The 26,129-nt window shown below is 40.4% G+C and overlaps 4 protein-coding genes across 6 annotated transcripts; all 4 read right to left on the reverse strand.

The window, feature by feature from the left end:
• Nucleotides 1–413: 413 nt before the first annotated feature.
• On the reverse strand, nt 414–3,898 carry LOC104425998 (UDP-glucose 6-dehydrogenase 1). Of its 3 annotated transcripts, XM_039304634.1 has the most exons (3): nt 2,703–3,169; nt 2,168–2,259; nt 414–2,079 (listed from the first exon to the last, which is right to left on the reverse strand). In XM_039304634.1, exon 3 carries the CDS (start codon nt 2,057–2,059, stop codon nt 611–613), a length of 1,449 nt encoding a protein of 482 aa, XP_039160568.1. In that variant the 5' UTR covers nt 2,060–2,079; nt 2,168–2,259; nt 2,703–3,169; the 3' UTR covers nt 414–610. The 3 variants fall into 3 exon arrangements, with proteins under 3 accessions (XP_039160568.1, XP_010037216.2, XP_010037215.2); XM_010038914.3 differs by lacking the exons at nt 2,168–2,259; nt 2,703–3,169 and adding an exon at nt 3,776–3,898; XM_010038913.3 differs by lacking the exon at nt 2,168–2,259 and having other exon boundaries at nt 2,703–3,072.
• Nucleotides 3,899–7,155: 3,257 nt separating this feature from the next.
• Nucleotides 7,156–14,917, reverse strand: LOC104425999 (diacylglycerol kinase 1). The gene is given in 9 exon segments (XM_010038915.3): nt 7,156–7,529; nt 8,553–8,690; nt 9,283–9,447; nt 9,617–9,736; nt 10,674–10,750; nt 11,423–11,789; nt 12,917–13,759; nt 13,761–14,302; nt 14,620–14,917. Coding segments are annotated over 8 exon segments (2,184 nt in total). The 5' UTR covers nt 14,085–14,302; nt 14,620–14,917; the 3' UTR covers nt 7,156–7,379.
• Nucleotides 14,918–15,672: 755 nt separating this feature from the next.
• LOC104426000 (40S ribosomal protein S19-3) lies at nt 15,673–17,999 on the reverse strand. Its single transcript, XM_010038919.3, has 4 exons — nt 17,811–17,999; nt 16,629–16,719; nt 16,224–16,407; nt 15,673–16,034 (listed from the first exon to the last, which is right to left on the reverse strand). Exons 1-4 carry the CDS (start codon nt 17,898–17,900, stop codon nt 15,962–15,964), a joined length of 438 nt encoding a protein of 145 aa, XP_010037221.1. The 5' UTR covers nt 17,901–17,999; the 3' UTR covers nt 15,673–15,961.
• Nucleotides 18,000–21,921: 3,922 nt separating this feature from the next.
• On the reverse strand, nt 21,922–25,593 carry LOC104427724 (UDP-glycosyltransferase 83A1). Its single transcript, XM_039304566.1, has 3 exons — nt 25,461–25,593; nt 23,078–23,704; nt 21,922–22,888 (listed from the first exon to the last, which is right to left on the reverse strand). The coding sequence occupies exons 2-3, from the start codon at nt 23,571–23,573 to the stop codon at nt 22,005–22,007; spliced, it is 1,380 nt and encodes a 459-aa protein (XP_039160500.1). The 5' UTR covers nt 23,574–23,704; nt 25,461–25,593; the 3' UTR covers nt 21,922–22,004.
• Between the last annotated feature and the right edge of the window lie 536 nt (nt 25,594–26,129).

Below are 26,129 nucleotides of genomic sequence, written 5' to 3' on the forward strand. Positions count from 1 at the left end.
CCATCATCAACTTACATCGAAAATTGGGATTTTTTAAAAGTAAACATTAGTTGATTTGTTTGAAGAAAAATATTTTCGGAAAAAATGTTTTTTGATTTTCCAGTGTTTAGTGTTTGGATGATGAAAGATTAATCGATATTCAAGAACGTTTTCTAATAATTGAAGACAATGAAATAAATTTGAGGAAAACAATTGCTTCTTCTAGCAAGAAAAAAAAACATTTTTAAAAAACATTTTTTTTTAAATCACTAAACAAGTCAAAACCATCAATTTATCATTAAGTTTTTATTGAAACAAACCTCCTTAAGACTTGGAGCGAGGAACAACATAATTTTGGAAGGAGCGTCCTCCGACGAGATGGTCCGACGAGATGGTCACCTGGCTCAAGTCAAGAACTGGAGAAAGATAATGTGTAAGCTAGAAGAGACGACTGGTCGTCAAATTTCTCCCATTTATTCAAATTGAAAGCAGCAAAAGCATTACAAGTATGGTGAATTAACTAGAAATCAAAATGATTTTTCTTCGGCCTATATGATCGAACATAAAGAACATGAAATTCTCCAGGAAAACATTAAAAGAATCGAATGGCAGCCTTAAAATGCTCCAAGACTCATGCGACAACAGCAGGCATGTCCTTAAGCCATGGATCCAGCGGCTTCCCAATTGCGTACACAATAAACCCGATTTCTCTCAACTTCGCAGCATCCACGACGTTACGGCCATCAAATACAAATGCCGGTTTCTGCATACTGTTAAAGATCTTCTGATAATCAAGCTTCCTGAACTCATCCCATTCAGTAAGAATGCAAAGCCCATGTGCATCCTTGACTGCCTCATAAGCATCTGCAGAGACATCCCAGATCAGGTCACCGGCGGCAGGGACTGTCGGCTGAAGCTGAACCGGGTGGTCCCATTCGAACTTGCTCATCGAGAGATCCCGCTCGATCTGATCCTTGGTGACCTGGGGATCATAAATGCTCAGCTTTGCCTTATCGCCCAAAAGCCCCTTGCACACATCGATGGCCGGAGTTTCCCTTGTGTCACCAGTATCCTTCTTGAAGGCGAACCCCAGAATCGCAATTTTCTTCCCAGAAACTGTATTGAACATGGATGAGACAACCCTATTGACAAATCTGCTCTTTTGGTAGTCATTCACCTTAACGACTTGTTTCCAATAGTTTGCAACTTCAATCAGGCCATTGCATTCACAGATATAGACCAAATTAAGAATGTCCTTCTGGAAGCAAGACCCTCCAAAACCAACACTTGAATTAAGAAATTTAGGACCGATCCTCGTATCCTTTCCGATAGCATGGGAAACTTGTGAAACATCAGCTCCTGTGGCCTCACAAAGAGCCGACATGGCATTAACAGATGAGATCCTCTGGGCCAAGAAGGCATTGGCAGCTAGCTTTGAGAGTTCAGCCGACCACAGATTGGCCGTTATGATCCTGTCTTCAGGAACCCACTGAGCATAAACATCTTTCAGTGCTTTTATAGCCTTGCTGCCTCCAGGGGTTTCCCTCCCTCCGATGAGGACTCGGTCCGGGCTGAGGAGATCCTGAATGGCTGTCCCTTCAGCGAGAAATTCTGGGTTTGACAAAATCTGAAAGCTGATCCCCTTGCTATTGTGGGTTAGAATTTTCTCAATGGCCTCGGCTGTTTTGACTGGGACGGTCGACTTTTCCACAACAATCTTATCAGACTTTGACACATCAGCAATCATCCTCGCTGCGCTCTCCCAGTATGTCAAATCCGCAGCTTTGCCAGCTCCAAGGCCCCGAGTTTTGGTTGGGGTGTTGACAGAAACAAAGATTATGTCGGCCTCAGAGACATGTTTCTCCACGGACGAGCTGAAGAAGAGATTCTTTCCTCGGCACTGCTTCACCACTTCTTCAAGGCCAGGCTCATATATTGGGAGCTGGTCACTGTTCCAGGCTTTGATCCGGGCCTCCGAGATGTCAACCACAGCTACCTCAACCGAGGGGCACTTGAGAGCAATGACTGCCATGGTAGGACCCCCGACATAGCCAGCTCCGATGCAACAAATCTTCACCATTTTGTCCAGAAATCTGAAGCCTGAAAAGAGAAAAGATTCAAGAGTTCTCAGACCATCTTCAATTCTTCATGGAAAAACAATCTCAGACCAAACTCAATCATGGCATATATATGGAGAGAGAAAACAGAGCAGAGGCAGAGGTCCAGTATGTAGCATGAATCAAATGCCTTGAACGTCCACGATCACTTGGTTCTGGTTCTCTGCATTAAGGAGTTTACAAAAGGGACTGATATATTCGTGTCACAGAAAGAGCTGGATCAATCATTCACTAATTCTGATCTAACATGAAATTTTGTGGTTGGGAGTTCCATTAATAAATGGAACTAAGAAGCACATGCATGACATCCTAAAAGGTGACCATTCCATCCACAGTAATAGGCACAAAGATGCTCATGAAAGACCGGAAATATCCATTCCAGGATAAACAACACAGAGATGAAGAAAACCGAATGTCCACAAATTCATCAAGCTGTTTGCGAGAGACGTGGGTTGTTCTTAGGAAGGAACAAACATCTTCATAACATCTCAGAGATAGCAAGGAGAAAATACACTTAAATGCGCCGTAATGAAAAATTGCACATGCAAATAGATCATCAGATCTTCAAGATAATTGACCAAGGTTCTGTAAAATTTGAGTGAGTACCTTCTCAATCACCAACTGGGACTTGAGGAAATCAGAACCCTAAGGAAAAAAGACTAGAAAAAGGTTGGACCACCAATCAAACTCCTCAGAATAGAGAAGAGAGGTCACCACCACCTTGGGAGAAAGAGGAGACTCAGAGCCCACTTAAATACACAAACCCCCACCTAAGATCTAAAGGGCTACGGAGGATGGTGGTACTTTCACAAAGCTAAGCAAAGTCAGAACTGTTAAACGCTCAACGCGTCTTAAAACATGCACCTTTCAGTAACAAACAAGGGAAATTGAGCTGCAATTCCTTTCATGAGAGGGAACTGAATCTTATTTTAGAGAGAGAGAGAGAGAGAGAGAGAAGATTCTCTACACTACACATTTCTGACTTGGACTCTGTTTTTTACGCATTGCTCATTACCAGGGGCATGACTCTAAACAACAAACTTGGACTCTGTTTTTTACGCGCTTTCTGCTGAGGACGCATCGAACAATCGCTTTCATCGGCCAACTTTTCAGAGAAAAAAAAAACAACGTCATGTGCCTCTCATCCTAATAGAAAACTGTTCAGAGATTACATATACCTACCAAAAAAAAAAAAAGAACTTTCGCCGAAAACAAGGTAAAACCAAAAAACCCAGGTTCCAAAGTTTCACGTTGCTAAGAAATATTCCCCCTAGCGACGACCAGTTATTCCTGTCGAAGCGCTTTATATATAATAAACCCTCCCAACTTCGCAAAGACAAGGTTTTGGACTAAACCCATATTTCCGAATGAGACAAAGGAGAGATCTTTGATGAAAATCCAACAAGAAAAGGGCCCCTTCTCTTCTTTTTAACCTTTTTAACCTTTTTAACCCATCATTGACAAAACATCTACCAGTGCTGCTAAAAAAGGTGGAAGCTTTAAAGCGCAGAAACAACGTGACCTCGGTGGGTTGGAGGAGGCGTGGGTGTTTGAGTGCGATCAAAGCCAAAGCGAGTCTCATGATTGTGATTCCCCTTATAAACAATTTATCAAAAAGGTGAAGTGCGAGAGAAGATGACAACAACTGGCCCAGAAACGCGAGATTAACGTGTTGGTACCTGATGAAATGCCTGCAAATCAGCACCCCAGAAAAAAGCTTGGACGCAGCGGCGTGAAGTGCACTGCAGAGCGTAAGGTTTTGAGGGACGGAATCCAAAGAGTCATTTTACGTTTAAATGGGCAGGGGGGTTTCCCGGAAACAGAGATGAATAGGGAAATATCTTTTGACGAAAATAAATTCTGGATTTCGGTTGTCTTGGATTGTGCAGGACTTGCCCACTTTGGACTTTTCTGGACGTAACATGACCTTAACGACTAGGCTGCTGCAGCACGATCGAAGCTGCCTCCTCAGAGGCAAAAGTTCTCACCTTTCCTCATGCGCATGGCCTAGCTTAGTAGCTGACTTTGTTTGGAGATAGATTTCCGGTTAGAACAGAGTCCTTTTTAGCTTTCTCTGCTTAGTTGGCGCTTCGGGATTACAGCTTCGTACAAGTCTGACTTGCCAATTTGTGCATTCGTCCAACTATATTTTGCAGCAATTTTCACAATGTGTTATAAGAGATTGAATGGTCCAATTCCCCTCAACGGAATCAGCAATTTTAACTTCGAGCTTTGATTTGAGCCTTTGTCTCTTTTTTTTGTCTCTTATAAGACCATCAAATCTAGCTTGAGTCCCAATTATGACTTAGATTTTTTTTTTTGTCTTGTAAAAAAACACCAACTTTCAATCAGTACTCAAATTTGACTCTCATCAAATTTCTATCCAGTTATGCTTATAAATATTTGACGTGTGGTTCGTCTTGTACACGAAGGAAATCTAATGGGGTACCAACTAAAATTTGGTACTTTCTTTAAGAGAGAGAAAAAAATTGTGCCATAAATGAGATTTGAGTTAGAGGTAATGCTTTTTTGTGAGATAGAAAAAAGTTTGGATCAAAATTGAGTTAAGAGCTAAAATTGGTTTTTCTATGAGATTAAAAAAATTTGAATTAGAATTGAAATTCAAGTTAAAATTTGTGCCTTTCAAGGGAATTAAGCCGAAATGAAAATGGGTTTCATTAATTTCGTTTCTATCATTATTTTAGCCGTTTACTAGAATAATTCATTATCTATAGCAAGGAAACGTATGATATCAAGTCTGTTATTATGTCAAGAGACGTGATCATTCATATTAAACTGAAATTATTATGATAAAATCAATTTGCGCTAATCTTCCGGAAGCTGACTCATTGAAACAATAACAAAATAATATAATAATAATTGCAATGGCTTAACCTTTATTTGACTTCATAATCAACTTCTTGTTGGCTATTATTCCGTCTACTGGCAGAAGAATAATATAATAGAGCTTTTATTAACCCCAAATGACATAATTAACCAAAAGAAGAAGAAGAATATATTCACCAACCACGCTGATTGCTTTCTCGACCAAGAAATCAGCATGCGTAGCGTCCGTGGATTTGAGCACACTGTGTTAATCTAATTTATCACTTCATTGTATACATACCTGATGAGCTATTTATTTACATTTTAATTCACATCTTATATGATCCATAAATTTAGTAGAATATGTTCTGATTCAATCGAAAGAAGTACCAGAGGAGATTATAGCTGGATCCCCTTTTACAAATGAAATTGGAAATATGTCAAATAGGTGGAACCGAATATCTTGATTTTGACTAATTGGGGGAGGACAGAGGCTTTTTATTATTGTCCGGTGGTCATCTGTGGGCATATAAGATGAATGGATTCAACTCTAGAGTGTACTTGTTTTGTTCGAGTAAAAAAAATTTCTTTAAATTAACTTTATGGGCTTTTACTTGTTTGGCTTGTTAAAAAAATCAATTAAATAAAAGTATTCCATAAACTTCAACTTGATATACAAGACGATTTTTAAATATTTAATTTATTCAATATGGTTCATGAACTTTAGTTTAATGTGTAATGTCGTCCGTGCATTTTTGATATATTTAATATAATCCATGAACTTTTAGTTTATTTTCAATCTAATAAATAGATTATATGAAAATGCTTAATATTATCCAAAAAATGGAATTAATGAAAGGAATTATCTCCAATCATCCTGTGAATGTTCTTCTTTCGAATCATCAAAGAAATTTACATATACGTGTCTGTCTTCGAAATTAGTCGGGTCGCATTAGTCGGATGCATGGCGCTGCATCCGATGAGATTAGTCAAATCGACAAAAGGAATTCTACACTTTGCCAAACTCGCCAAACACGTGTTGACACTTCCTTGAGAGTCATCCTCGATCTGAAAACGGGAGCTTGTCAGCTGGTAATCGAATCTCAAACCCCACATTTTATTATTCCGGGAATTAAAGTGGTAATTGCCAAAAGAGGTTGGTAAGGCGGCTCCCTGAAAATGATGGATCCCGGGTGATATGACGGAGTGGCCGTTGGAATGCGTTGAATGAAAGCGACGTCGTTTCTCGCCGGGTCTACCTACGATGCTACGTTGGCCCCCCTCCCATCTGATTGCGAGAGTCGGCTCGCCCTTAAATCACGGCCCACTTCCTCCTCCTTGATTCTTTTCTTTTCCTTCAGGTTTCTCCAGGAAATTGCAACTGTAAAGAGAATTTATTCTCGTGTTGAAAAAGTGGAAGGAGAAGGTCGTCAAATGAAGCTGATTTAGCGGGGCCCTTTGCTGACCTCGTGGGAAATTGAGGTCAAGAAAGAATTACTAGCAAGAATTGCACGGCAAAAAGCGTAAATCGTGGCCCTCCGTGTGGACTCGAGACCTTTGGTACCGATATAATCTTCAAAGTTTTGATCATTGAATTTTCTTACTAGAGCCTAGCTCCACCTCAAGACTATTCTTCATTAGGAAAGGCTTAAAGTTTCTCGATGTTCAGACCCTACGGTTGCCAAGTGTCGGCAACCCAATAGACCTAGCGAATAGGATCGAGATACTAACCCTACCATCTTTTACCTTGACGAAGTCCACCTACGTGTTAGGAGGTGGGAATATATTCTCCCAAACCTGACTAATCAACCCATTCCCCTCTTCCTCCAGAAGATATTACACCAGTCGAATTTCTATTGGGACAAAGACGCTCAGAAAGATCAACCGACTTTTTTTGAATCCCGACCTGACCTTTACGTTGTCGACATGTTATGGAACCCCAATTGACGGAGCAATTCTCTCACGACCACATCCCTCTCTCTTTGCGTACATTAACATCGCAATCACATTCAAATCGAAGACTCGGACTATCGATCTCACGCCTTTAACGTAGGGGACATAATTCCATAAAATAAGAAAGAAGCAGACAAAGTCTCCTTCGAAGGCAACGGTTGGTGCCGACGGGCTGCTCCCAATGCCAAGGCTTATAAAAGTAGCAGAAAGAAACGACAGGACAAGCAAATGATGGTTCACAATCAAGCAAGTTCCGTGACGGACCCAGAAAAATTGCCTATGATGGTACTGCGTTTCATTCGGATCTTGTCGGACGTGTTAAGTATAATCTTTTTATGAGCAGGTTTGAACTGCAAGAACACAAAAAATTGTGGTACATTGATGAGATGATACACACAAACATGTGAGAAAAGCTATTGACATGGCAGAAATAATAATGGATTTTCTAAAGCTACCGTGTTATGTACAAGAACGCCCTTTCCGATGCACATTAGTGGAACAATTTTATGATAGCCTCAGCGCCATTTCTTGAAGAAGGGCTCGCCTCTGTGAGGAATTGATCACTTGATTGATCTCCGCATTCTCAAGAACGTCAGCGATCATGGCAGCTGCATGACCAAGAGGCTCCTCGGCCGTCCTTCTCAGCATGAAGGCCTGCCCAATACATCAGAAAACCATTCGTCTCAAAAGAAGCACACACATCAAATGACAGGCATTACGACAGACTTGATGGTTCCAAAGAGGAGGGCAAGAACTATCCGAAAATATTTTGATCCGACGGACTCAAGGGAGTTTTTGCTCTTAAAGCTAGAGTTCGGCTTTGAATGCATGGGCCAAAAAGCATGATAAGGTTTGATAAGCCTTATTAATCCGAATTTTGGCGAACATTTCATAGCACCCTCAAGTTTTGTATATTCACAGAAAGTTCGTTACCTATCGTGATATTGGGTCCTTTAGATGTTAGTGCGCAAGCATGCGCTAAAAGAGTATTGTCCGAGTGAGGAAGTTACTAACGTAAGAGAGCCCATCCCTTCGGTATAATGTTATCCTGGCAAGGGCCCAGCAAAATAATGAATGGGCCACATATGATACATTCGATCTCCCAAGTCCCAGTTGAGAAATTTTACACCGGTGTCGAAGGACCATCCAATAACCGGTAAGCGTTTCCGGCTGAAGAGCTACTAATTACCTGGGGATCTTTAGAACGCCAAGTTACATGTAAGTTGAGCGAGCATTTCCTTCATATGAAAATCATGGGAAGGAAAGATAGTCCCACTCAAATTATCCATACATCCTTATTGACTGCATGATAAGTTCTCTTCCTAGATTTCCAAAAGTCGCATAATAGGATATTCAGCTGGTAATCTAGATGCGTAAGGTCCACTGTAGTTAGATCAGTAATCATGTCAATGAAAATATCTGAGGCGATGCATGTCTGCCCCCAACTCAACTGCAAGCTACATGCAAGGTGGACCAATGGATGTACTAGTCTGTGAATTCGAGCAGTGAGCGAGCGTATTTGCACACTTACACACTTGGCAAAACAAATGCAACATGCTCACACTTGACAAAACAAATGCAACCGACACCGACACAGAAAGGAGGAGGAACAGAAGAAAGGGAGGGAGGGGGGGAGGAGGGGTGGTTGACACAAGAAGGGCAGGGAAAGGAAATCACCTGTCCATGATGGGATATTGCCAATGTACATGGTGGTTGAAACCAGGGCTCCCCATCAATCTGAACAGGTAATGCTGCAAGGAGCTGTATCTTAATTGAGTGCCCTTGAGCAAGCCTTTGTGCACGTGAAAGACCCACCTAAAAAGCAGCAACATAAAGGATCACTGCACTGGCTAAACGTGAACAGTCAAATTCACCATTATCACTACTTATGTATTTACATAACTCTGCTCAACATTTATTCTTTTTTGTCACTCTGCAGGATGCGAGTTCAAGTCATAGTAACATGTATTCAGTCAATTTACATTCTTGCCCATGGTAACATGCTCAAAATCAGCCTAGACTAAATCACCACCAAAATACTTTCCATGCATTCTCAAGTTGTAAAGTCATCTGTACTCAAATTTGGACCTTTCCCAAGTTACTGAAGTGAACACTTTCCTCACAATCTCAAGAGGTAAAGCCATCTGCACTCAACTTTCGACTTTTCTGTTATTACCAAACTGAAGATTCTCAGTCAAATCATAATTTCTGTACAGGGGCCACAAGTCCTCTTCTCTAAAAGGTTTTTACAGAATATTATTCATCAGACGAGAATCTGATTTGTTAAAAGCCAAATTGTTTAAATCCACGAGATGGAACTAAAAATCAAGATGAAGCTTCCCAAGATGCTATGTGATTCATTAAAAGGCAAATCAGTTTAATTTACAAGGTGGAGCATAAAAACTACCTGAAGCTTCCCAAGATGCCATGTTCCTGATATGCTCACGACCTCTAGTATTTTATCATGCATAGATTGTGGATCAAAGTTATCACTAGCTTCCTCTTCATTTTGCCATAGATCCACACCGCCCATGTAGCTTCTGATGTTGGCTACAAGCACACCTTCTGCATCCTATGAACATCATAAAATCATTATCTAAGCAACTTAAACTAGCCTGTGCTTACTGGATGAGAGATGCTCAAGTGCTCCTTAGCTCAATCAATAAACCCCCAATAAAAAAGAGAAGTACTAAGCCACATGTTGATATATCATGCAACTATTCACAGTACACAATACGCACCTCAGGGACTTCTACCTCAACGCCATCTACGACAAGGCGAACTTGAAAAGGAAAATCTGCGAGTGTCCGGTCTATCATACTCTTGGCACCTTCTCTTGCATAAAGAACTTTGTTCATAAACTGAAATAGTAGCAACAACCTCTAAGATCAAAATATACATTGACAAGAACATGGTTAATTCTCCACCAGAAAATATGATTCCAATTCTTGTTGAGCATGCTGAGGCTGGAAAGCAGCAAGCAGACGACTCCCCTCTATATGGCATGTTATAAAATTACTATTACTACCTAATGGAGCTAACAGAAGGTCATCTCATAAGAGGAGGGCCTTATGTATGTAAAGTCACATGGAAGTCTCAACAATCAACAAACAAAAGATGCAAGAAGATGAGTTCTACTCACCCAGCAAGTTAACAATCTCAACAAAGGAATATCGAGGAATATGATTTAGTGTGTAAGTCCATGACATAGTAACTAGTCCCCACAACAGCAAGGCAAAAGTTACAGCAAAAATCCATCTCCATTATAAAGAAGCCAAAAATGTGGAAGTGCTTTTAGCCTCTCGTTGAGGCTCTACCATTAATGGTGCACATTCAAGATACTTCCTTTTATAACATAAACCATCTTCTTCCGTCCCTATAAATTCCAAGCGCCATAGCCACAGAACTTGCGGGAGCTATATTGTCCAAACCATCAACGAGCAAAAATTGAGGGAATTTGCACAAAAATGCATTTGTTTGTCTCGCGATGCCAAGAATTTCCACCAGTTAAAAAGAGGAGAAATATATAAAAGACTCCACAGGATGAAAACCGTAGATAGGATATGTTTACTGATAAACTCTCCCCTAGCACTCAAACCAGCGCTACAATCATCTTTCAGCCACAAAGCAACTACTACTGCCAGAAAGTGATGGAAACAACACTAGATCTCTCTATACGTGCTTGACGGTCAGAGCTTAAGGCAGCTCCAACAGCTAAACAGGCAGTGCAGCACATCAAATGAAAGATTCTCTTTGAAACATAAAACTCTTCGTAATCTCAGCAATATCTTAAGTTACCTGATTGTAGAACTTCTCTGGGTTCTCCTCTCTCAAATTATGTATGTCCAAAGCAACCTTTGCATCACAACCAATTCCTGTAAACCACTCAAGGTCAGCAAATATATGTTCTTGTGTGCCATTATACATGACATTCCAATAAATGCACCATACAGTGGCACAAAGCAACCTGCGACCATAATTTCAATTATGTACTACAAGAAGATATTCACTATGTTTCCAGTAACACTTCTTTTTACATCAAACCTGAAATTTGAGACTTGCATACGATCCACATCCCTTAAATTGAAGAACAAACTCTCGATTTAAAAGAAGTAATCAGATCATCCTACTTACTAGCAGATATCTAAAACTCCAGATGTCCATAACAGATAACAGGTAGGCAACTCCACTGGTGGAAGATGCCTACTTATTGCTGTTATTCAACTATGTTAGCTTCATCCAGTGGTTTGGGCTTGGGGGGTTCAAAACTGATTGGTCATTGTTGCAATTCAAGATGAGAGAAGAATACAATATGCCAATACATAATACCATGGTGTAATTAGTCAATACGAATGGCATGGAAAAGAAAAATGAAAAGGCTGAAAATATGGCTTTGACTATCCAAATCTCAGAGCAACTGCTGGAACATGTCCAGCAAAGGACCTACAGCTGATCAGAAAGCTCCATCCCAAATGCAAGCATGCAGCTGTATAAATTGTCCATGAATTAATTGAAATGAACCTCTGCTTAGATGCATGCACACGTACCGATATAATTGTTCATAAACTTGGGTTTTTGAAGTTGTTTGCCCTGTTGATTAACGATCGATACCTTCCATCGGTCAAGAAGAGTAACTGCAGCATGCTCTATCTCATTTAACAAGGCGAATAGACCTCCTTGTCTCTCCACTAAGCCTAATCCACCTCCCCAAGACAATACCCTGGCCAGATCATTTCCAGTTCCTGCTGGAAGAATAGCTACCGGAGGAGGAGAATCAAAATTCTGCATGTCAATCTTATCAAGAACCCAGCCTACGGTGCCATCTCCCCCACACACAAGGACTCTAAAATGAGGCACCTTCCTGAATAGATGAAGACCAACTTCTGGTCCTTGTTTGGAGCTCAACTCAAAGACCTAAAATTTAACAACCTTGTCAGAAAGAACAAAAGAAATAGATGAACCAATAGAATCCCCGAAAGAATTAAAAAGAACAGTCTCCATAGTCCATACCAACAGGATGACTTCACAGCTGTCCACGAGAGAGCCTTACTTAACAGGGGTTCTTACACTTTACTAACAGGATTTAAAGTCAAGGCTAATCTTATGTTCTACAAAAGAAAACGTCCTCCAGATTGAACTAGCATAGTAACAGATGATTTGAGATATGGACTTTATACTATGCTAATGATATCTCCTTATATAAAAAAAGGCTCAGATTTATTTGTCTATTCTTTTTACTTTTGTTGTACTAGAACCCTAAGCCGCACCAAATCATACTGGACTAGACCTCCTTGCACTGGGTCAAAGGACTGCTGCAAGAAGGGAGCTGTGCCATGCTCGACTGTTGCTAGAAGTTCAGCATACTCCTGCATTTGTTAGAATAAAGTGATACTCCACTCCCAAAAGAGCGGATGGAATGACAGCACACGACTTTAAACAAACATATCTTCACTCCTTTTGGATCATACTCAACTTCCAAACAATCAGAACGAATGATATACCATTCGGCAAATCATAAACAGCTTTTATTCTGCCTTCTTTGATCTTATACTTGCCAAGCAAACATAAAACTTATATTGCCTTCTTTTATCCTATACTTACTAAGCAAACATAAAACATGAGTTCTGATACAAACTCTGTACTTCTCAACGATCAATTACACAACTTATTCGGTTTTCCATAGTAGTACCGGCATTGAAGGAGCTTAAAAAGTTGGTAAAGCTACAATTGTTAAGCAGAATTCACTTCATATAGAGTTCATAAATAACCTAGAATAGACATACTGCTTAAGAGGCACCAAAAAAGACCATGCAACAATATCGGGATTGTCCATTGCTGCATAAGGAAGCCTTAGAAGGAAAGAAGAGATATGCAGACCTCATCATTATGTGACTGTTTCTTTGTGATGTATGGTAATCACTTTGAGAGTTATTGTGCGACCATCTCAACAACCAGAAGAGGGTGAAGGATGGTGAAGAGGGATAACAGAAAAAAAGGAAATTAGATGCAACCATTAGAAGTTGGTCAAACTGATATCGAACCTGAACAGGATTGAGAAGAATGTTCATTCGTTGTCTAAGAGAGTTTCCCCGCTGAGCTCCACTCTTTTTATTGGTGAAAACTAAAAGAGGTCTTGCATCCGGAGGCAAATCAATTAATACGTATCTTTGTTTCATGCCTATCATCAGATCATCATCTTTCTGATCAGTTGTTGGTCTACTTGTGGAACTGGGTTCTCCATGCAACTCTTCATCAACTTTACCATTTTGAAGAGAAACATTAGTGTCCACTTCCTCACTGCAATTGTTTCCAATCTTCTGAGAAAAATCTGTCAACGAACTTGTATCAGCAGTGCTTTCAGCTGTTGTGTCACCACTACTCACACTATTTCCAGTATTAGTGGAAGATCCGCTTCCGTGCTTTGACTTCTTTCTTCGAGTCCCAATACTTGCCCGCATTGTAGACGCAATCTCATTGGCCCCATGAGTGATTGAGCTAAAAAATCCACCAGAGGCACTGTTGCTCAGTTCTTTAACATTAAGAGGGGATAGAATCAGTTTTCTAAATTGGCCTAAATCACAAATATCACTGGATACACTATTGTGGCAGTCAACGTGCACAAGTCTTTGACACCAAAGGCAACACCACAGGGGGGATCCACCAAGAAACGATCCGCTGCATGGCTCTTCGCAATAACTACAAAAAAATGATTCCTCTGGATGATCTGTTAATTCAGCCCACAGCAGAGTCCATTGGTGAATCACATGGTCATACCCAATCATTGACACGGACTTGCAGTCCTTATGAGCTGCTGAGGAGCAGCTTGAATGAGCAGCTGTGCCGCAAGCGCTGCATCGATAGATGGAACTGTCTGAAGCAACCACTAGAGCCCAGCGCCTGGGAAGTAGACATGGACTTCAGACACACAGAACAGTTCGAACCACGCGCAATGGCCTCTGATGTCCATTTATGAGGAGCCTGGGGGACCTTTTGCCTGGACTTTGGATTCTTTTTCGATTTGGCTATGGCTTTCATCCAACTTAAATTGATGTTCCGTCTCCATTGGAAAGCCGTGTACAGTATAGTACATATCCCCACTAAGCCGCCAATGAAGCATGAAAGGAAGAGGAGATGGGACTCGGCCAATTCTATCCTGCCAAGGTTCTTCCACCTAGGAAGCAATGCGCCGAATTCACCATCCTCAGCCATTCTCCAAACTACTAGGTCTTCATTCTAAAACGAGACATCTCGGACTGGACATCGCACCCCAATAAATTCCTCTACCCATTCTCAAATACCAACACCCAATCAACACACTCACTCCAAAACGGAAACTTCCTCGTTCCACCAAGCTCCACACACTGTACCGTTTCAATTTCCAGAAGCTAAGTCCAGGTAAACCTCGAGGCTCGGACGGCAACGAGCACCTGAAGAGCGGCACACGTCAAGGTTTCATGTCAAATGGGGGATAAATGCAGAAAACGGAATTCAAATCCGAGCCACATTGAGCGAGCTAAGCTCGGTCCCACCAGTCACAACACAGAACCAACGAGCGAGCAATCCGAAATGCACAAACTCCACACCGACGCAGACAAACCAGAAAATAACCAAAAAAAAAAAAACAAAATCACCACATCAACACGCGGAGAAGATCATTCGCATTCGCGAGTTTCAACGAAACGAAAAAAGGAGCGAAAAAGAACGGCAAGAAGTTCCGAAGCGGTCAAGAGTATCGGGAACTCACGGACGAGCGGCGCGCCCGCCGCACCGAAGATCCGGAGGAAAACTTGCAGCGACGGACTCCCGATCGCCGGAACTCGCCGACGGGGAAAAGAAGAAGAAGAAGAACGATCGCCTGACGTCGCTCGAGATCTGCAAAGCAACGGGCGAATGCGAAAGCAGACGATTCGATTCCCGCCTGGGAGGGGAGAAGATCGATAAAAGCTCCGAAAATTTTCTTTTTATTTTTTTATGCCTCTTGCTTTTTCGACGGGAGGGGTCGAGAGATTCTCTTCTTCCTGCTGCGTGTAATGGGGATTCTGAAACGGGGGTGACGGGAAGAGCCTCCGAGATACGAATCTCGGCCCCTGGGGCCCCCCCAACTTCCCACGTGGCGAGACGAGGGCGACGGGGTTGGGGCGGTGGGACCTACTCCGCGGTGACGTGGGCTGCCATCTGGCGGGACGCGTCACCCGGGCCGAGGGTCAGCGCACCCTGATTAGGACGGCTCTTCTTTGCTCTTTCGGGGCCCTCATACTACAAGACGCCAGCCAGCTTTTTGGCCCGTTCCATTTCTTCAGCACTCATAATTAAGTACGTAAATTCCATAAAAAGAAAAACATTGATGGTTCGTGAAAACCTATTTCCGACAAATATTTTCAGATTCTCCAGCGTATAGATAAAGGAAAACTACTTAATTTCGGAAAACATTTTTTATGAACTAAAAACAAGAATTTAGAAGGAGGGAAAAACGATTCCCCTTTTTAGCACGTTTAGTTAAAAACTAATCATTTTTATAAAAAAATGTTCTTTAACTTGGAAACAACGCATCCAAAAATTCATTTGCAATTTTCAAACCGTGGGTCTTATATTGGATTTAGATCGAAATAGACACGACGTCCCAGGCACGATGAAGACTTCTTGCACTAACATTAATTCGGCTATATCACGAACTAATTACATAACCGGCTTAGGTGCACGATTGCCTGTAAAGTACGATTAATTATAATATGCTAAGCAAGATATTAAAGATCAGACCCAGACAGAACTGCCATGAATGACCACCTACACTCGGCCATCAAGAGAACTTTCACCTTCAAACAGAAGAATCATCCCAGAAAAGAAGAAATGGGAAACACAACCAAGGTAATACAATAAGTGACAAATTAGATTGCTGAGGACGTACTTTTAAAGGGATTCGAAAGATATCAATATGTCTAAAGCCATTTTTGAAATAATTGTTCAAGCACTTCAAACAGAGTAAGCAAGCACAGTACTAAAAAGTCGTTCTATCAAAATTCCTCCCATTGGAAGCGAATCCTAAGTTCCCCAAACTTTGCATCCGATCCGAAAACAGATCTCTTCTCTTACTGGGCAACAACAATCCTTCCAGCAACTTGGTCAAGATCACGCTGGCCACTGGATGTGATTCTCCTTCCCCTGAATCATAGGAACAAGAGTTTCAGTTATCATCCCAAGTCCGACAGATATGCAAGTTTTCCTCAATAACAAGAGCTACTGCTTCACAGCGACCAAAGTCATTGATCTACACTAGCAACTTCTTGAGACAAATAGAGCCACCAAAACAATGGTAATACTAAGCAAATCATTAGTTTCAGAAGAGCTTACCCTCTCGGGTCGATATCAATGATGTTCACGTTCTGCAATTGCTGCAAAATGTGGCGGGCTATAGAACCACTGCTCTTACAGAAATGTGGTGGGCGACTGCCATTCCTCTTACTACCACCATAGATCCTGCGGAAGGCTCCAACACCAAGGCCTCCCCTGAGATAAATTTTCCTCGCCATAGAAGCTGAAACACACAAAAAATTTCAATCAATCAACGTCAAGCTGCATGTGTTTTTTTTTCTACATGTACTCTAATGCAAGTGTTCATATGCTCTGTCTGTGTTTGGTGGGTGGGTGTTTGTTTTTTTTTTTTTTTTTTTTTGGGGGAGGTGAGTGCGTGTGCATGTCGGCACGCATGCACGCGCGTGTGTGTGTGTGTGTGTGAGAGAGAGAGAGAGAGCATACCAGCTCGAATATAGTACCAATCAGGGTCATAAGGAGCAAGCTCTTTGAATGTACCAGTCTTCACGATGTCAGTCCAATGGGGAAGTTCAACCTAAAAGAACAAAATACAAAATTAGAAAACATACACACCAAAGTAAAATTTTGACCTTGGGACATAAACAGGGATACATGATACAATGAAGTGAACAAGATAGTACTGAATGCCCACCACTCACTGCTTAATCAAATCCCCTCCACTTAGCACATACTACTCAGACCAAGACACACACTCCTTTAAAAAGATGTTAACTTCAACAACAAAAGCTTCCAGGGCAACTAGCTGTCACTCAACCACATAAAGGACACCAACTAACCAGAAAACGAGGCAGTCCCCACGTGGCCTCAAAGAAAAGAAATGGAAGAAGAAAGGAAGGGTGGAAAAGCGTATGTTCACCTATGCTGCCTACACATATGAACTTGGAAAAATCAGAAATCAGAATCCATTCTGTTGTTCATAGTGACGATTTAGTACCAAAATGCTTTTGAGAGTGATGCCAAGTTTTGAATGCTTAACATCTTGGGAATGTGGACAGTCTGCGACTTTCGGAAATCTATTCTACCGGCTGGTATACAAAACTCTCAATCTTGTTTTTGAAACTCCAGCAGCGATTAGCGCCACTTAACAGGAAAGGGAAGCGATTCCAGAGAAAGATCGAGCCTAATGACCCCAACAACAACAGAAACTCCCAACCCTCCACATGCGCGAACAACATCAATCAAGTCCGACAAAAATCAGTAAACAGCTCTCGTTCCATAACCCCGTCAAAGTCACCCGACGGAGTCATGGAAGCATAACACCTAAAAAGAACCCGAACCCTCGAGCCACACTCTCTGCAGCACGGACATCTCTCGACAACAGACACCGTCATCCATAATCACAACACGCAAGCAAGAAGATAGTTCTCTCACAAAATACTAAAGCAATTACAACCCTAAACACCAACCGTTGCTTCCAAAACACCATTTCCAAGACCAAGCACGACAGTCCTCGACTCCGAAACAGATCCACAATCCGCATATCCAGTCAACCCTCGACTCGCACACGACCGTTCCACATCACGCATCAAACGCCGTCAAACAGCTCGAACAGAGTTGCGCATGCGAGATGCCGCGCTACACGAGTTGAGAGAGAGAGAGATATACCTTCCCGGAACGCTTGAGATGCGCGGCGTAGGCCTTGACAAACTCGTGAGGGGAGACGTCCTTCACCGTCCTCGCCGCCGGCGCCGCCATGGTTAGCTCCACCCGAATCAGCTTCTGCTCCCGAACGGCGCGGCTGCTGCTCCAACCCGAGTTCTCTTTCTCTGCCTGTAAGAAGAAGGATAGCCTTGCGAGCTAGGGTTTTAATTCCGCTCGCACGTGGGGGAAATGCCGTCATTGCCCTTCTTCTTTTTGGGCCGTATTTTAGGAACGGTAGTGATTGGGCCTCTCTTGAAGGCCCAAATTATTTTGGCCCAACTCTTTTGCCTGAGGTGTAAATCGCATCGTGCTACTTGGAGCCTCTGTACAGACCTCCTACGATAAGCAACGTCGGGCTTTTGAGGAATAAAGTTCATATACTAAAAGTCTCAAAACTTGTTGAGAAAGTGAAATTAAATCTTTAATTTTAAAAAATACAATCGAGTCCTAAAACTTATTAGGGAAGTGCAATCAAGTCTTAAAACGTTCGAAAAGTATAAATGAGTCATTAATCTTATCATGAAAGTGCAATCGAGTCTTAAAACTTAAAAAAAAAATAATTAAGAGGATAACTTGATTAAAGAAAATTCACAAGTTTTAGAATTATATTACACTTTTTGAAAATTTTAGAACTTAATTGCACTTTTATGACAAATTTTAAGATTTATTACACTTCTTAAAAGTTTTAATATTCAATTATACTTTTATGATAAGTTTTGGGACTTTTAATATACTTATCCAAAAATATATTATAGAGTCAAAATAACTCTTTACTTTCTTAGAAATCACTTATGTCACTTTGAAGTTTGGTCTCTTATAAATTAGTTCAAGATATGCTGGAACTGAATTAGTTGTTCAAGGGGACCCTTTTTAGTAAGAGTTTCGCTTTAAGCACTAATCATCTGATGCATGAAAATCAGAGTCCAATCCTGAGCACTTGAACAGAAACAAAATTCCTCAAACACGAGTTCTATACTAAATTTTTTTTTTTTTGAAATGTCCTCCTTCACTTTCTTCGTATCGTGTATTTTACCAACTATTTCTTTTGATTATTTAATGATTCAAATGTAATAAGTAATTGTTGCTTATTATGTAAATGCATATAAAAGCATTTCTAATTATCTATAATAAATAAAACCTTATATGAATCTTTACAAATTTTGTAGTATTTCATATGAGATATGAAAATAAAATTAGAATCAAAAGTTACAACGAAACATGGGGAGAAAACTAGTGCAATGGTTATGTCATGTTTACTAGATGCAAATAACATCTTTTACATTTTAAATTTTCAAATACAAATTTCTTTTGTTCCCCGAATGATGTACGTATTTGTTGGAATGTAGAGATTTTAACCCTTTTGAGTATTATTTAAATTGTCTTACGAAAAGATGAGTGATGTATTAGATATTATACAATCATTTTGAGTTCAATTTACATTAATTAATTACCTGCCAATTACCTTCATTATCAAGAAGTGTGGTATGAAGTTTTAATAAGCCTAGAGATACACATTTGTTTATTCTGAATAATAGATTCTATTGGTATAATCCACTTTGACAAACCGTGAAATTTCGGACGGAAACAGCCTGGTACTTAACTAGGAACCAGCAGATTAAAAGCAGGCTTGGAAATTCTCACTGGTATAATCTACTTTCGCGTCGTTAAGAATAGAGTCCGAGCTTCACCCAAAAAGAATGGTCGGGCGATCTGTTCGAGGCCGTTGGCGAGCTCATAAAACTGTTCTAGGCTGAGAGAAATACTGTCAAGCTTCCGAAGGCGACATAGATGACTGACTGGGCTGGGTGTTGGTCTAACCAGTTGGAGCAGGTCGAGTCCTCATTCCACAGGCTTCCTCTGCGATGCAATAATCGGGCACTCGCTATTAAGGGACAAATTGGGATAGCTCCAGGAATAACACTGCAAGCCAATGCCTCGAGTTCATGGAATGAATTGTAAAGGAACAAATTTGAGCGTGTGCTGTGATGGAGGATGGACAATGCGTTATCTGAAAATTATTTTCTGCTTCCTCGGGTCTTCAGGGCAAACTCCAAGTGAGGTCAGTGCTCTTAATAGGAAGGAAGGTCCTTCGAGGTGCCAAGTTAGTTTGACTTTACACTACCTATTCCTACAAGCATATATGTTGTCAGCGTGATAAACGTTGTAGATTCATCTCTTGTTGGTGTTTGTCAATAAAGCAATTGAGAGATGGTTACACTACTTATTTAGGCTTCATGATACTGATTGTCCAGGGTACTAAATCTGGTCCCTTACCAACGTTGTCTATGACTCCAGCCTCGATCAGCTTCGGTATCTGAAGATTCAAGGCCAGAGTGGAGACTGATGCAGCCCAAAACCCGGCTCACTTGATTCCCATCCTTTCAGCAACTTCCAACGCCCATCCAGCAGCCAGGTCTGCAATCATGAAGCTGATCTGCTCATCTTCATTGCCATTTGACTGCTCCTTCACTTTCTCAATCCATTCCTGCAAATGGCCCGGCATCACCCTTGACATGCTCTCCAGCCGCTAAGTGGAGTCTCTTCGTTCCTTGTCAGTTTCAAGCCCATTCGGTATTGCGACGAACTTTATCCGATTCCATCCCTCATCCAATCCAGGATTTGCAGCCATCGCTTGTGCATGAATGGACTCCGTGTTCACAAATGTCACCTTGGCTCCATAATCAGCAATACAGTGTGAGAGTTTCAGGAGAGGAGTGACATGACCTTGTGCAGGATATGGTATAACCAGGACATGTTTTAACTTTGCCATGGTTGACATAGAACGAGGGACAGTTCCTTAGCACACCTTATATTGGCTAATTAAGCTCGGACTCTATTCTTGACGATGCGATTCAGAGGGACTTTTGCTCTTGGCTTTGTAGTTTTATCTTTGCCTTTTGCAGGCGATCGGCACATACAGGCATGAAAGGGATAGAGCAGAAGCTGTGGTGGGAACAAAGATAATACGCAACCGGTTATCAATTTGTCTATGGCTTGTGCTCTCATGTCTGCGTTTCTAAGCAACTAGTGCAGGCTTTCTCTAGTTAGTGGTCGTCCCTCGTCCTGTTGTCATATTCGAAGAAAAGCAAATGTGCTGGAAAGATGCTGACGCCTTAAGAGTTCATACAACTCAAGCGAGTGTAAATGAAAAGTGAGATACAAGCACATTGATTCTTCAATGTCTTATGTTTTTGTTTTTTCCCTAGTTTCTTGCCTGTCTAGGTTCCCATGCATTAACTCCACGCTTGTCGTTGATATAATTCGACTTATATCGTGACGTGGGGGAGCATCAAACATGATGGATGGGTGAAGCATTTAATGGCCTAAGAAATATACAGTCTCATTCTGCCTATTTGACATTTCATATTGGATTTTTCAACATGTTCCATAGATTCGAGGCATATGAACATTTAATCACTTATATATAATAGATTGAGTACATTTATCACGTCTTTACAATAATCTATAAGTCATTAAAGATGGAACGTCATCCCAAACCTGTCCAATTAACTTTCCATTATCTATGAGCCCATCTCAAATTTATTGCAGATTTTGATACTATATCCAAAACTCGTCTCTACGTAAAATAGTCAAGAACTTGCAATCTACAACAGTATTTTATAATAAACAATAGTATCATGTTAAATATATAATAAAAAACCTCATATTTGTACATGTAAATGTTAATTTGAAACTTATGTACAGTCAATCTCTAATTAGAATTCTACAGAGTCCAAAATATAATTGTGAAAGATTTAAAGATCGATGATTATAAAAATCTAAGGTCTAATAATAATGAGAAGCTAGGCATAAAATGGTGGCCATCGTTAAAAAATGTTATATTACTGTACTGTATTTCGTTATTAGCATTCACAAATTTTTATATTCAGTATTCTTGAGAGATTTAACAAAATAAAAGTAACTTAAAGGATCCCAAAATCTGTAATAAATTCTAATAGATTTCATAATTATATATACTTAACTAATTAAGAAATATAAAAGAAACCGAAGGCATTTTTATAGTCATACATGTAGGGTCTCCCAACTATAAAATTTAAAAAAAAAAAAAAAACCATTCGGAACCCGGGATATTAGCAATTTATAAAAGAATAAAACAGAGCTCATTCTTAGGCACTAAACAGGAACGGGAAGAACCCCTCAAGCCTTCACGAGTTCGATGAAGCTCTGCAGATTCTTCAGGGAGGACCCTCCTTCGCTAATACTCTTCCTGGCCATCTCCTTCACCCTCAGGCAATTTGCCCTTATCTCATCACTCCCAAGAACTGCTGATACCTTTTCTCTCACTTCATGCCTACTTATCAATCCATTTTCATCAGAATCAACTCCTAAACCCACCTTCCATACGTCACATATTAAGCTCTTGTTCAGGAACTGATCTGTGAAGTAAGGCCTGCAGAGAAGTGGGACTCCATTGCTCAGGCCTTCCAGTGTGGAATTCCAACCGCAGTGAGTGAAGAAGCACGCCACTGAAGGGTGTGCTAGGACCTCCTCTTGTGGCGCCCATTGGACCACCTTCCCATAATTCCTCACCCTTTGAAGGAACCCGTCCAGGAACTCACTGACTGGCCCGTCGGTGATGTCTGGGCGTATGACCCACAGGAATGGTTGGGTGGCCTGTTCGAGTCCATGGGCGATCTCATAGAATTGTTCTGGACCAAACACTGTCGTGCTTCCGAAGGCGACATAGATGACAGACAGGGCTGGATGTTGGTCTAACCAGTTCAAGCAGGTTGAGTCCTCCTTCCGCAGGCTTCCTCTGCATTGAAATAATTGGGCACTCGCAATTAACGGACCTATTGCGAGAGCTCCAGGAATGACACTAAAAGCTGATGCCTCGAGTTCATGGAAGGAATTGCAAAGGAATGAGTTTGAGAGTTTGCTGTAATGCGCCATGGATGATAGGTATTTGAAAATTGCTTTCTGAGTCGCTGGGTCTTCAGGGAAACTCCAAACGAGGTCACTACTCTTATATGAACGAAGGTCCTTCGATATCCTGATGAGATCATTCTTCAGAACAAAGCCTGTATGAGTGACCGATGCCAAGTTAGATTAACTTTAAAATACCTATTCCTACAAGCACATATGATATCGGGGTGATAAAGTTGTAGATTCATATCTCCTTGCGTGTGTTAATAAAGTAATTGAGAGATGGCTATATGACATATTTAGGCTTCATGAGACTGTGAAGAGTTCTAGTTCTGGTCCCTTACCATTGTTATCTATGACTCCACCCTCGATCAACTTTGGAATATGAAGTGCCAAGACCAGAGAGGAAACTGAGGGTGGGCAAAACGTGGCTCGTTGAATTCCCATCCTTTCGGCGACTTCCAGTGCCCATCCAACCATCACGTCCGCAATCAAGAAGCTGATCTGTTCATCTTCAATGCCATTTGACTGCTTCTTTACTTTCTCAATTAACTCCTGCAAATGACCAGGCATCACCCTTAACATGCTATCCAGCCTCTTAATTGGGTCCTTTCGCTCCTCGTCAGTTTCGAGCCCATCTGGAATTGCGACAAACTTAATCCTATGTGATTCGTCGTCCAATCCAGGGTTTGCAGTCATCACTTGTGCGTGAATGGACTCTGTGTTCACAAACGTCAACTTGACTCCATAGTCAGCAATACAGTGTGAGAGTTTCAAGAGAGGAATGACATGACCTTGTGCAGGAAATGGTATAACAAGGACATGTTTTAACTTTGCCATTGTTGTTGTCACACCCCAAATCCCAGAACAATTTTCACTTAAAAACCGCAGCCTAATACTAAACTCAAAAGTACATCTTCAAAAAGTTCAAATCGATATCACTCTCGCTCTATTGACCACTAACTGAATACCTGAAAAGATTGAAAAGAGAGAGGTGAGCAACCACAGCTCATTGAGTAGTACATAATTATTTTAATAGATCGAATAGCCACTATGTGTATGTGTGTCTCTATATATATATTAAAGCCATACCATGAACTCATAATCCAACACTTCATCAAATCATGTGTGAGTCAATTCTTTTCAACAAGTTTTATATAATTTAGAAAATACTCATTTAAATCATCACAAATATCAATGGTCAAGTCTATTAATTGATCTCTATCATAACCACGTTAATGGTCCATCCATTGATCCATCCCATATCAAAACACACTTTAATAATCCATCCATCAACCAATCTTTTGCTAGATATCAAAACTTGGTCACGACACTTTAATGAAAAATTACTCCAAATCACATTGATTACTGAATAAGTCTAATATGTTTTTTCGTTTTCCTTGCTTTGGTTTTTTGCTTTTCTCATTCCCATGTCATTCATATTTGTGACGGGAGAGAGTGGCTCACGTGGTAGACACGAGGAGTATATAATGGTCTAAGAAACATATAGTCTCATTCCATTTAAAAATTTGAAATGTTGGATTGGAATTTTCAACAAAAAAATTATTCAAAAAATCTTAAATCTATTGCAATTTTACCGATTGAGTCCATCTAATTAATTTTAGCTGAAAATTACTAATGTGGACATTAGTCATTTTAAGTGACATGTCAACATTAACTTAGATAATTTTTAATAATATTTTAATGATTTTAGAATTTTTATTAATTTCTCTATTTTTCTTTTTTTTTCCATTGTTACTTTTCTTCTCTCTGTTTTCCCTCTTTTTTCTTTTTTATATACGAGAGCCAACCATTGGGCAAGGGTAGGGAAGGCCCCGTCGACTGTCAATGAGGGTTGCAACACCCTTGCCCATGGCTACCAAATCCCAAGCTTGAAGCTGCCATAGCCGCTACATATTGAGTTCAGCTACCTCCCTCTTTTCTTTGTTTTTATTTTTTAACTTGTGGCTAGTGAGGATCGCAATGCCCTCACCTCTACCCTTGTGACCACAAGCAACGCTAGCCTCACTGTTGACAACTCGATCTCGAGCCCACTCAAGCTCATGCTCTAGGTCTATGGCCATGGTGGCCGTGAATTGACAACACTGCCTCACCCATGGCTGCTTTAGCTCAGGCGAGGCTATGTAGAGAGAGAGAGAGAGACACCATGGGCGAGGTTGTGCAGAGAGAGAGAGGGAGAGAGAGATGTTGATAAAAAAAACTTCAAATTTGTACATTATGATATATTTATCCCAAACTCATAATTTGATTGTCCAAAATCCTAAATTGATACATGTGTGATAAGTTTACTCCAAACAAATTTTTAGTTTTCATTAAATTAGATTAATATTGTGAAAAATTACAAACCAATATATTTATGACAAATTGAGGGTAAAATCTCAAACTTATATATTAGTCAATTGTCGTCTCATTCAATCGTACTTACAATTAATAGAATGCACTTTCAATATAAGAATCCCAAGTTGGGCAACCCAAAATGAAGCTGAAAATCAATGAGAAAAACTTCAAAAATTTCTTTCGGATAAACCATAATCTCAAATCAAGTTCCGTAAAATCCTATAACTCTACAACAACCTAAACTATCATTATATGCAGCTTAACGACTTCTTAATCGAACCTCGAAGCTCAAAATCAAGTTAATCTTGAATTTGTGCCATAACTCCGAAAATTAATTCAATTAGAAGAACAAGAGGTGTGAGCGTTTACCAAGCGCTGCTAATAAACTTGGTGAAGCACCTGTGACATGAATTCGTAAAGTCCTCTCTCTTCTTCTTCTCTCTTCTTTCTTCTTCCTTCTTTTCTCCTCTTTTCTTCTTCTGCCCGATCGTGTGCTTTCCTTTACCTTTATCTCTTCCTTTTTCTTTTTGCCTTTCAGCTCTCTTCCTCCATTTCTTTTTCTTTTTTTAATCTTTATGGGCCCCACTTTTCAGAGTATAAGTCAAATATTACAATTGACTTTGGCTCTTGGTTTTTGTAGTTATATCTTCCTCTTTTGGAGGCCGTCCACATTATTGCATATAATCTTAGAAGCATGGACACACTTTAAGAGCCTTAGTATCGGTGTCGGACATCTCAATAAGTGTCCGACATGTTCCAACACGTAATTAACAAGTGTCAAAAAATCCGACACACGAATCTAAAAATCCAACACGTGATTTTGACATGTATAGAGTCAATTTTAAAAATTTCAATAAATGATGAGTCAAAATATAAATATATAAAAATAAAAATAAAATAAAGGGAGAAAGAAGAAAAATCCTAATATTTTTAGTGTAAAAACAATTTATACTCTTTTTTTATTATTTATTTATTTATAAATTTGAATCTAACCATAAAATGATAATCATAACTTATTTCAAAGTATCGAAATTTTTT

This window comes from Eucalyptus grandis, chromosome 11 (assembly GCF_016545825.1).
Source record: "Eucalyptus grandis isolate ANBG69807.140 chromosome 11, ASM1654582v1, whole genome shotgun sequence".
NCBI classification, from domain to species: Eukaryota; Viridiplantae; Streptophyta; class Magnoliopsida; order Myrtales; family Myrtaceae; genus Eucalyptus; species Eucalyptus grandis.

Coding starts and splice junctions, on each gene's coding strand:
- LOC104427724 (XM_039304566.1), bottom strand. CDS start 23,573: ATGGCAAAGTTAAAACATGTCCTTGTTATACCATTTCCTGCACAAGGT. Junction 22,889..23,077: donor TGGAGTCATAGATAACAATG/GTAAGGGACCAG, acceptor TCACTCATACAG/GCTTTGTTCTGAAGAATGAT.
- LOC104425998 (XM_010038914.3), bottom strand. CDS start 2,059: ATGGTGAAGATTTGTTGCATCGGAGCTGGCTATGTCGGGGGTCCTACC.
- LOC104426000 (XM_010038919.3), bottom strand. CDS start 17,900: ATGGCGGCGCCGGCGGCGAGGACGGTGAAGGACGTCTCCCCTCACGAG. Junction 16,408..16,628: donor TTGGTACTATATTCGAGCTG/GTATGCTCTCTC, acceptor TGTGTGTTTCAG/CTTCTATGGCGAGGAAAATT. Junction 16,035..16,223: donor ATTGATATCGACCCGAGAGG/GTAAGCTCTTCT, acceptor CCTATGATTCAG/GGGAAGGAGAATCACATCCA.